This window comes from Myotis brandtii, unplaced genomic scaffold, assembly GCF_000412655.1.
Source record: "Myotis brandtii unplaced genomic scaffold, ASM41265v1 scaffold144, whole genome shotgun sequence".
In the NCBI taxonomy this organism is placed as follows: Eukaryota; Metazoa; Chordata; class Mammalia; order Chiroptera; family Vespertilionidae; genus Myotis; species Myotis brandtii.
The window spans coordinates 5325126-5334563 of record NW_005355159.1 but is presented as its reverse complement, the minus strand read 5'-3'; the positions used below and the strand labels follow the sequence as shown (position 1 = coordinate 5334563).

General features: G+C 41.3%; 1 protein-coding gene across 1 annotated transcript in view; it reads left to right on the top strand.

The window, feature by feature from the left end:
• Positions 1-9061, top strand: part of FOXB1 (forkhead box B1) — a 9984-nt gene extending 923 nt beyond the window's left edge. The window contains exon 2 of the mRNA XM_014535516.1: positions 8924-9061. Coding sequence (XP_014391002.1) covers positions 8924-9061 — 138 coding nt within the window. The remainder of the gene's footprint in view (positions 1-8923) is intronic.
• The last annotated feature ends 377 nt before the right edge of the window (positions 9062-9438 follow it).

The window sequence follows — 9438 nt, the reverse complement described above, 5'->3', positions numbered from 1 at the left end:
CTCGGCCTTGCACTCGGTGGCGGTGCACTGACCCCTCGGGCTCTCCGCCCCGCTAGCGCACTCGCCGTCCCCGGCTCCTCGTCCTGCCCTCCCGGACCCGGGACCGCCGCCCTACCGTGTCAATTCACTTTCAGCCAACCGTCTCTCCCCCGCGAGAACTTTGTTTTGGACCCGGAGACAAAACACAAACTTGCGGAGGGGCCTGGAGGCGCGTGGGAGTTGTTCTCGTCCTCACAAGAGGAGAAGGCAGGGGCACCTGAGCCTCGCCGTCCCATCCCGGGGGCCCTGGAAATCCTCCCGTGTAAGAGGCAGGGGAAATCCTGCCTCCCGCCTTCACCGAGAGGAGAGCGTCTTCCCTCCGGCCCGCACTGGCGGGGCTCGAGCCTCCGCACCGTTTGTTCCAAGACCAGAGAAACCGGCTCGGAGGTGTCCTCGAACACATCTCCCCTGAGGGCCGCCGCCTCCCATCCGAGGGCCGGATCTCTCTGTTCAAGTCTTGGAAATCTGCTACGAAGAGAGACCGCTAATCTTCCTAGCCCGCTCGCCTCCGCCCATCCGGCAGGGGCTGGGCGGACCGCAGCTTCCCGGGGTAGCGGGCCTGCCTCCTCGGCTTCCGCAGAATTTTTTGCTTTGGTTTTTGTGTCCAGCCGGAGGCTCTGGGCGTTGGGAGTTAGGGGGAGAGGCTGCCGAGCTGGGGAGGGGAGGCTTGTCTTGAACACAAGCAAAACAAAACTAAATGTAACCTTGTATTGTTTACAAAGCGCCCGTAAAATGTAAACAGTGAACTTGAATCTGTATTGCTTGGCGGGCGAGGGGGCAAAGCCCATTTTACAAGTACCTGTTGTAATGTGAATGTTTACCCTTTATTTCTGGCTAGGTTTAGGGGAGGGGAGAGGGGGAGGGGAAAGTTAATTGGGATGTTAACTTTCCGGTTACTTAGATACCTTTATAGCTATTTATTTTATTGTTGGGAAGGGGGAAAAAAAAGAAAATGAAGTAAGCCCAAACTAAGAAAGCATCAAGGGCAACCCTAGAAGAACTGAGATAAGCTGACTGGTAACTTGGAGGAAATGCCACCGGATAGATCTCCCAGGGACAAGTCCTTCTGTTTGCTACAAGTTTTCCAAGAAGCTAAGGGCTGCAAGGAGGTGTAAATGCTTGTGAATAGGAATGATTATACACTGTGTAAAATGCACTTTTGTTTGCTTATATTCCTTTAGAGTCTTAGGTAATTTGCTGAGAAAATGAACTGTTGTTCTGGTGTGATCTGCTTAAGTTTAAAAAAAAAAAAAGAGTTGTAGTATCATCAGAGCTGTACAATTTTATCTTTCATTTTTCTCCCTCCTTGTAGAGAATTAGCATGACATTTTAAATATTGATGTTCTTGTTCCCAGCATGCCTGTTTTAAGACAGAGAATTTTAAAAGAAGGTGTCTACATTAAATTATGAACCTAGTCCAAATAATATTTTCTCATTAAAATACGTAAACTCAAATTTTAGTTTTGTGTGGTTCTGAAGTTTCTGCAGTCACTTTACAAAAGATAGAGGTAGTGCTTCCCCAAGCATGCTTTCTGCAGTGCGTTGTCTGAGTAGTTTGTCTTGTCAAGATCTTATTTTTAAAACAGGCCAAGTTCTCAGGCATCGCAGATTGGGAGAACAATTATTCGGATGGACTCTTGAAGATATGGCTGCAGAGGGAGAGAGGGAGCAGTCTATTTCCAGCGTAGATTAGGTGCACAGGTGTAGTGCTGAGAGAAAGACTGCATTGAAAAAACAGTACTTTATATATATTTTTGCCTCTTAAAATATACATTTTACACAACATAACCAGCACTTATATAACTGCAAGGCTGATGTAGAAATCAGGCAGATGGAGATACAAAACCAGACTTGCCTACACAATGCTTATATCCTGACACATCTTATTTTGGAGTGAGTAGCCATTGCCTTGCTCCTTTAAATTATGGCAGTTGTTGAAATTTTCTTTTTCAGAAGTTACCTGAAAGTCCACCTTGCATGTTGAAAGCTGTTCGCTTTGAATTGAACAGCTTTTTACTCCTTCCTATGAGAAAATAATGTTTGGTGCATTTATTTTAAAGAGGTAAATGAAGTTACTCAAAATGCTCCACTCTAAGTATTTGCTTTTCCTCAGATATTTGCAGAGAATTAAAATGTGCCAAGTATTTATGGCTCAAGGACCATTGAAACTTTATTGAAGGGCTCACAATATTTCCAGAGTGAGGGGTGTATTCAACTAGTGAAGTTGCAAGACAAAGACAAACTTAAATGGTGATTAACACTTTACTATGTAAAATGATTAAACAAGAGACTGTGCAACACAGGGAAACCCACATAGAAATCATGCTCTATAAGGAAAATCCTTGGCACCTGCAACCCTTAGGTATTTAGAGGGCTATCTGAAAAAAAATTTAGGATTAATGCAAAGGGTAATTAATCCTGTTGTGACCATTTTTTTAAAGGAAGGATCCCACACACAGCCAAGAAAAAAAAAAGAAAATAAATGAATCATTGGACTGATTAAAATGCATGAAGCTACTAAAGCTCGTCAGACAGGGGACAACCAAACTCATTCATCAAGCCCAAGTCACAATTATATCAACAAGATCAGCTAAAGAAAGCCTGGAAAACTTGTCCATCCTGGGCTAGGAAATTCTTGAAACTTTGTTCTCAACAATAAGTCATCTGCATTTTTTTTTAAAAAAATTAAATACAGTTTCATCATTTCCTACAAAATAAAATTAAGGCCACCTCTGGGATATTATAATTTCATCGATTTTACTAACACTGAATTCAAAATGGGAATGAAGGAACCATATAGACATGGGCCTCAAACATTTTACAAATTATCAACTTAGCTAGTTAGATAAAATATTCTTCCTAGACTAGCCAATAGGGTTCAGAGTTAAGTTGTATGTACATATATACATTTAATAAACAGAAATAAAGAAGATGCAGATCTCATTTCTGAGTTTTAGCAAAGGAGTGATTTCAACTCAGTACTTGAAAATGTCCTTTTCAGCTGGTAAGTTCGTCATGGTGTATTGCAAAGAATGAAATAACTTGGGCATTGTGAGCTCTCTTTTCACAATCACAAGCATCTCCTCTCAGAGAGTTGCTTGAATGAGTAAAGTAAAGTAAAGTAAAGTAAAAAAATCCATTGATGATATGTTGACCTTGATGAGAAATCCAAAGGCAGCCCCAAAACACATGCCTCTACCCCAACTCTATCCTCAGCTTTGAGACTTACACCCTGTTTAGCTGAAGTGCCCCACAAATAAGGAAGTTTATAACCATGATACCTTCAATGGCTCTCTTTGTCATGTTAAATCTTTTCACCTGGCTCAAGTCCAAAGTCAATACACACAGCTTCAAAATAACACTGGGAGAGGCACCCCCATACAGTGAGATGTATGCTCCGGTCTTATCTTGAGAATCAAGTTAAGTTATACTATTTTCTATTTTGTAAATTTGGGCAGGATAGTTTTTTTTATTTTATTTTAATGTAGGTGTTTGATTTTGGAAACTTGGCTATTCTGTTACTTTTGCTTTTTAACATGACTCTGCACTCAATTGAGTTTTTTTAACGGCTTTCTCTGTGGTTTGGGGAAATGCCTACACAGTGGATGAATTTTGTGCCCTTTCTCAAGCAAGAAGCTACAGAAGTTCTCATTAGTCCTGTTGCCTGGGTTGGGGTTTGGAAAGGTGTAAGACTAGCAGAAGGTGCTAGTGAATGATCCTCAGAATGGCTTAAATATTACAGCAGCGAGTTCAATGCCTTTGAAAGAGACAGGAACATTGAGTGTTTGGAAGCATAAATGTGGCCAGGTGCTGGAGAGGGGTGAAACTGCGGGTGGGGGCGGGGGGGGGGCGAGGACCAGGAATCTAATGAAGTGCTTCAAACAGAAGGTTTTCCATTAGCTCATGCAAGGTGGGCAGGGGAGGGAAGGTTTTTACTTTCACAAATGGCAACTCCCCGTTACAAGGTATCCATTTAAGAAACGGAAAGGATCTGGGTCTGTTCTCAAATTCTTAACATAAATGTCATTTTTTTTCTTCCTAAATGCCACATATGCACAGAGACACCCAAACAAAACAAAAAGCAAAACAAAAACAACCCACCCCACCGGCTGTGAAGCCTCAAAGGGGATGCATTTGTTTCTTTTAAACTAACAACAAATTATCTAATTAATATGTTTCAATTACAGCATGAAAGGCACAGCCCCGGGACCGCCCGCCGTGGGGGCACAATAGCCCCAGAGCCCACTCTAGGAATCTACAATAACTTCACATCTGTTTCTTTATTTTCCACTTTTTGAGTCTAAAACTCCTCTCAAGATCACTTCAAACCACGGCCTGAGTTATGAAATATGTCCCCGTGTTAAAGGGGGACGAAACTTGGCCCACAGATGCTTCATTTGCAAGCAAAAAAAGTGAAAGCCCATTGAAGAGCATTAAACAAATATATTAGAATTCTGTCACTTTATGCAATTGAGTAGATCAAATGGAGGGTCCCGGCCACTTCATTCACTCTCATTCACTCGAATAGAAAATGCAAAGAATAGCAACCCGAGACTGGGCCACCGATGTAGATTTAGCTCCTTTTTACTGGGAGACAAAAAGGCTGAATTTTCACAAACACATTGCTGACTCGGGGACTAGGAAACCGGCACTGGAACCCCTTTGGAATTTAAATTCATTTTATCTTCCTCTCCCTTTGCGGGGATCCGTTTGCACTACAGTGCAAGATGCAGCGGGCATCCTCTGGCTTCTGAAAAGTGGGGGAGGGGAAGACAGTGAGCGGGGGTGGCAGTGTGGGCCTCCGGATTCCCAAGGAGCTCTGGGTGATGGACTAACACTCAGGGCTGAGTTAATAACTTCGGTTTAAACAAATCTTTATCTACATCAATATAAACATCATTATGTCACACACATCTCCAAGTCTCTCACCTCCTTGCTTGGCATGGATTATATAAACAGCTTGTCTTCAAAGATCGAAATTGCATCTGGGTCATCCGGTTTTCTTCTTTCAACTAATATCTGGTCATTGGTGTCACAACAGACTTGAAAGCTGAGCTTTCAACCTCACCTGCTTGATATTCTCTCCCTCTCTCTCTCTCTCTCTACACACACACACACACACGACCACCACCACCACCACCACCACCACTTTCTGAGCTCACTGTGATGGTGAACTTTTTATGCAAAAATCTAGAGAGGAGATACTGTGGTTAGATTTTCCAAGCGATTTCCCATTCTTGGTGGGGGGGAGGTGGGGGACGGACAAGCCACAGGTGTCAGTGGTGATTAAGATAATTTTGTGAGCCTTGTCTTCGATGGTTGACATTTTTGTGCTGGTGAACTTCATAGACTTTTATGTGTCAACATCTTAGAAAATTTACAGTGAACACTAGAGCCACTTCTAGGGACAGAGCAGGGAGAAATAAAAAGGTAGACTTCTCGGCTTTTGCGGTGTGATTGTAGAGGAATGAACCAGTTTTTCTCAAACTTGAAGTCTAAGTGACATCTGATCAGAAGGTGAAAATACGCAATGGGTTTTCTAGTCTATTGTAACATTTTGCCTAGTACTTTCTCCAGGTACATCAAAACTTTGAACACTTTTCAGTTTAGCCTTAAGGTTTATAAGTTCCTATTTGACACTATTCTTCATTTAATTCAGGGGATGGTGTCTGGGCTAGTGACTCAGACCTATGGAAACAAAAAAAGGTTATTAAAGAAAGAGTTGGTTGTTTTAATGCCCACAGCTATCAAACCCACCCAAACTGATAATGGGCTAATCAGAAATTATCCAAGGAAAATTATAGTTGGCTAAATAAAAACTTCTTTGGAAGATTTTCCTTCCAGAACATTTTCAAGAACATACGGACAAAGGGTTCTTCTTTGGAGGCAGCCTCCTTTGGCCTATGTTGGCAAATAACCATTGTCAAATTGGTTGCAAGATTTTGAAGGAGTGTTCATTAAAACAGAGTGAGTTCACAGATAAAAACCATTCTTTAAGTATCTGTTGTCTGGAGACATTGTGATTCTGATGCAGGTTTTGCAGCCTGTATATTTTTAATTACTCAATTTCTTCCCCAGAGTGTTCCCTGTTGACTGGGTTTACTCAGATATAAAGTACAGAAAGAGGTGTTGGTTTGCAGAAATAATTATCCCCAAAGTCTGCTTTTGCTGTAGATTTCTCTCCCCCTCCTTCCTGAAATCCAACGTATTGGTCTGATGATTCCAGCACATAGTAGCACATAGAGAAAATGTTCAATAAAGGATCTTAATGTGGTGCCACTTAGAGGAAGCTAAGTATTTATTAAGTAGTAAGCAGAGTGCTTTGCATTAATTAGAGCAGCTCCTTGGAGAGACATTACAGCCATCCATGGTTTCACACAACAGGAGAACTCCCCTCTAGACCTGCTGCAGCGAGTGAAACAGCTGCAAATGTCTGGCTCACTTGGAAATACCAACACATCTTTTATTTATTTACATATGTTTGAAAGACTGAGGGTCTGTTCATAACAATAAAATGAGTAGGGAAAAGTTCCCCATTACCCTGAGTGCCATGATATTTAATGTCTGCTACAAAACAAAACAAAAACAAATAAACTAACAAACAAAAACCCCAAAACAAAAGCTGAAATAATGGTCTTTGTCAAGATTCTGGCCATGATTTCAAATCAGAAAAACTGACAAATGACTGACTATCCAAAATGTCCATGTTCAATGGGGTCGTCGGACTGAATGAACTCTTCCTGTGACTGCCTGGGAGATGCCAACAAGTGTGTGTTGGTGGGAGGGTGGGAGAACAGGCAGGGATGAAATCTGATGACTGTCAGATTAGTACAAATCATGTAAATACGGGATCCTTGTCCTCAGCACAGAAGAGCAACTGACTGAATGAAGAGCCGTTCTGAGAACAGTGTGTTAATTTAGCTCAGGTAGAAGCTGCCTGCCTTTGTCCCGGTGCCAGCAAATGAGGCATTGACTGTAGTTTTCAGCTGTGATACCAAGTTTTGTACAACTAAACACGTGAAATACATTTAAATTTACTTGTGGATGCTACTGGTTTTAAGAAGAGGAGAACCCCTCCCATAAAAGAAGAAAATGAAATGATTAACTTTGACATAGAAATATCAACAGCAATTTGATTAATTATGTTGCTCATTATCCTTTGCTGTGTAGCCAAACATTATCCAATTCTTAAAATGACAGATGCTGAATAAATCATATAAAATAATTACTTGAATTTTACTGCAGTGAGATATGGTGGGACTTATGGAGAGATGTATATTGATTTCTAAATTTAAAATAGGTTTTATTCTGTTTTATTTCATTTAGAAATTCAGTCTTTACTGTAAATATATAACTATACTATAGAATTTTTTCTATATTTTTCTGTGTTTTAAAAGAATCCATTTCTCCTTTTAAGATTTTCCATAATTACAATCATTATACATACAATTGTATATCTTGTTTTTCTCCAGCATTGTTTAAGCAATTCCCATGTTTTCATAACATGGCAATACATAGTTTTCATTACCATCAATTTTAACAGTTGTATATAGTATGCCAACTGAGTGGAAATCTAAATGCCTGCTTGGGGCATTTAAATGATTTTAGGTTTGTCTATTTGTTTTAGTTTTGTGTTTGCTAATACAAAGATTGTTGTAGTGAACATCTTTTATACCTAACTAAATACTGTTTCCAAGGATGTAAAATACATTAGCGCTGGCATGTGAAATTCCCTAACAGCTCCCTGCACATTCAATGATGTAGTTTAATTTAGGATTTTAACGTTGGTCCTTACATTTCCACTGCTGTCTGCCCTCTACCTAGGGTCCCAGAGCAATAGTACCTCAACTTAGAATTGTAAAGACACTGAATGTTAGAGTTGGGAAGGCCCTGAGAGATTCCAGGTAAACCAATTCCTTTATTTTACTCACTTGGGGAATCTTACTGATATATTCCTTACTGATATATAATCTTACTGATATATCCAAATAATTTAACAACACCAAAGTCAGGTTCTGAAAGTGAAACGTAAGTTCAGTCCCACCTCCAATGCCAGACAAATGGCACTAAATGTCAAAAATCACAAATATATTGATGAAAGGTCATTAGAGCAGCTTTGTGGAGAGACATTACAGCCAAGAATGGTTTCATACAACAGGCAAACTCTGAGCACCTGAGTATCCGCCAGTTGTCAAAATGAAGACTTTTATCTGACCATGTCGGCTCACATCACTTTCATCCAGTTTACACAGCATCACCAGCTGCACGTTTTAAGTGGGGGTCCTGGGTAGTTTGTGTAACTATAGGGAATGGTCACTGCTCAGACCCAGGGCTAAAGAGAAAGGGTTCCACCCTCCACCCGAACCCTTTCTTAAGTCTCTAATACCTTCCCTGAAACTGAAAACAGTTTTTCAGATAGATAAGCCTACAGGGTCCAGGCCCACAGGAGGTGTTGACTATGTCATTTCTTCAGCTGCCCTTCGGTGGCTAATTCTCAAGGTGGGAGATGAGTGGGGGGTGGAGGGATGGCAAAGAACTGGAGCTTCAGATTTTGTCACCTTGTTGTAGCATTTCATCTTGGCTTTCTTATGTGACACTTCCATGTCAGATTTCCCCACTCTTGAGATCTTACTTGTTTTTAATAAAGTAGCTTAATGCTGTGTGAGGCACCACACGGGGACACAGGCACTGATGGAGGGCTTATGGGTCGGAGGACACCCAGGAATGCGAACAAGCAGGATAAGTGCCATTTACTACTGACTGTGGCTGAACTCATTCTTCTGATTTGGAATTAATGGCTTTGGGTGGGAAATGCAAAAAGGTCTAAAGGAATTTATTCACACCTACTTTTTCATATTCCCCAAACTACCCCGCTGCCCTGAAGCTGATCATTCCTACCCTCAGCTTGGCTCACAAAACCGAGGAGAGATACACGGTAAGAGCAGAGGAAAGGGAAGGCTGCGAGGAAGAGGAGAAGCTGGATGAAGATGTGATTGATGCTTCTGTGAGCGTGGTCCTTTAAAAGGGTCCCCTATGATTTCTGACCACATGTCCTTGTAATCCAGTGCAAGCCAGTTCAACCTGGTCTGATTCAACCCAATTTGACCTGCCCAAACAAGATTTTTCAAGAAAATGTTTTCATTGGAAGACCTGAATTTGAGTTCTAGTTTTATCACATTTTACCTAAATGGTTCTGAGCAAGTCTCCTTAGCGCTCAGTTACCTGTCTCTCTTATGAGAACAAGGGTGCCCTCAAAGGCTTGTCTCGGAGATCAAGTGGAGCAGAGTAGGTGAAAGTGCTTTGAAGTGTCTTGCAAACTTCAGTTACTATTACCGGCTAGGACAGGGGAGTAGCAAAGTAAAAATACCTGTAAGACATCGTCCTGTCTGAAAAGAATTT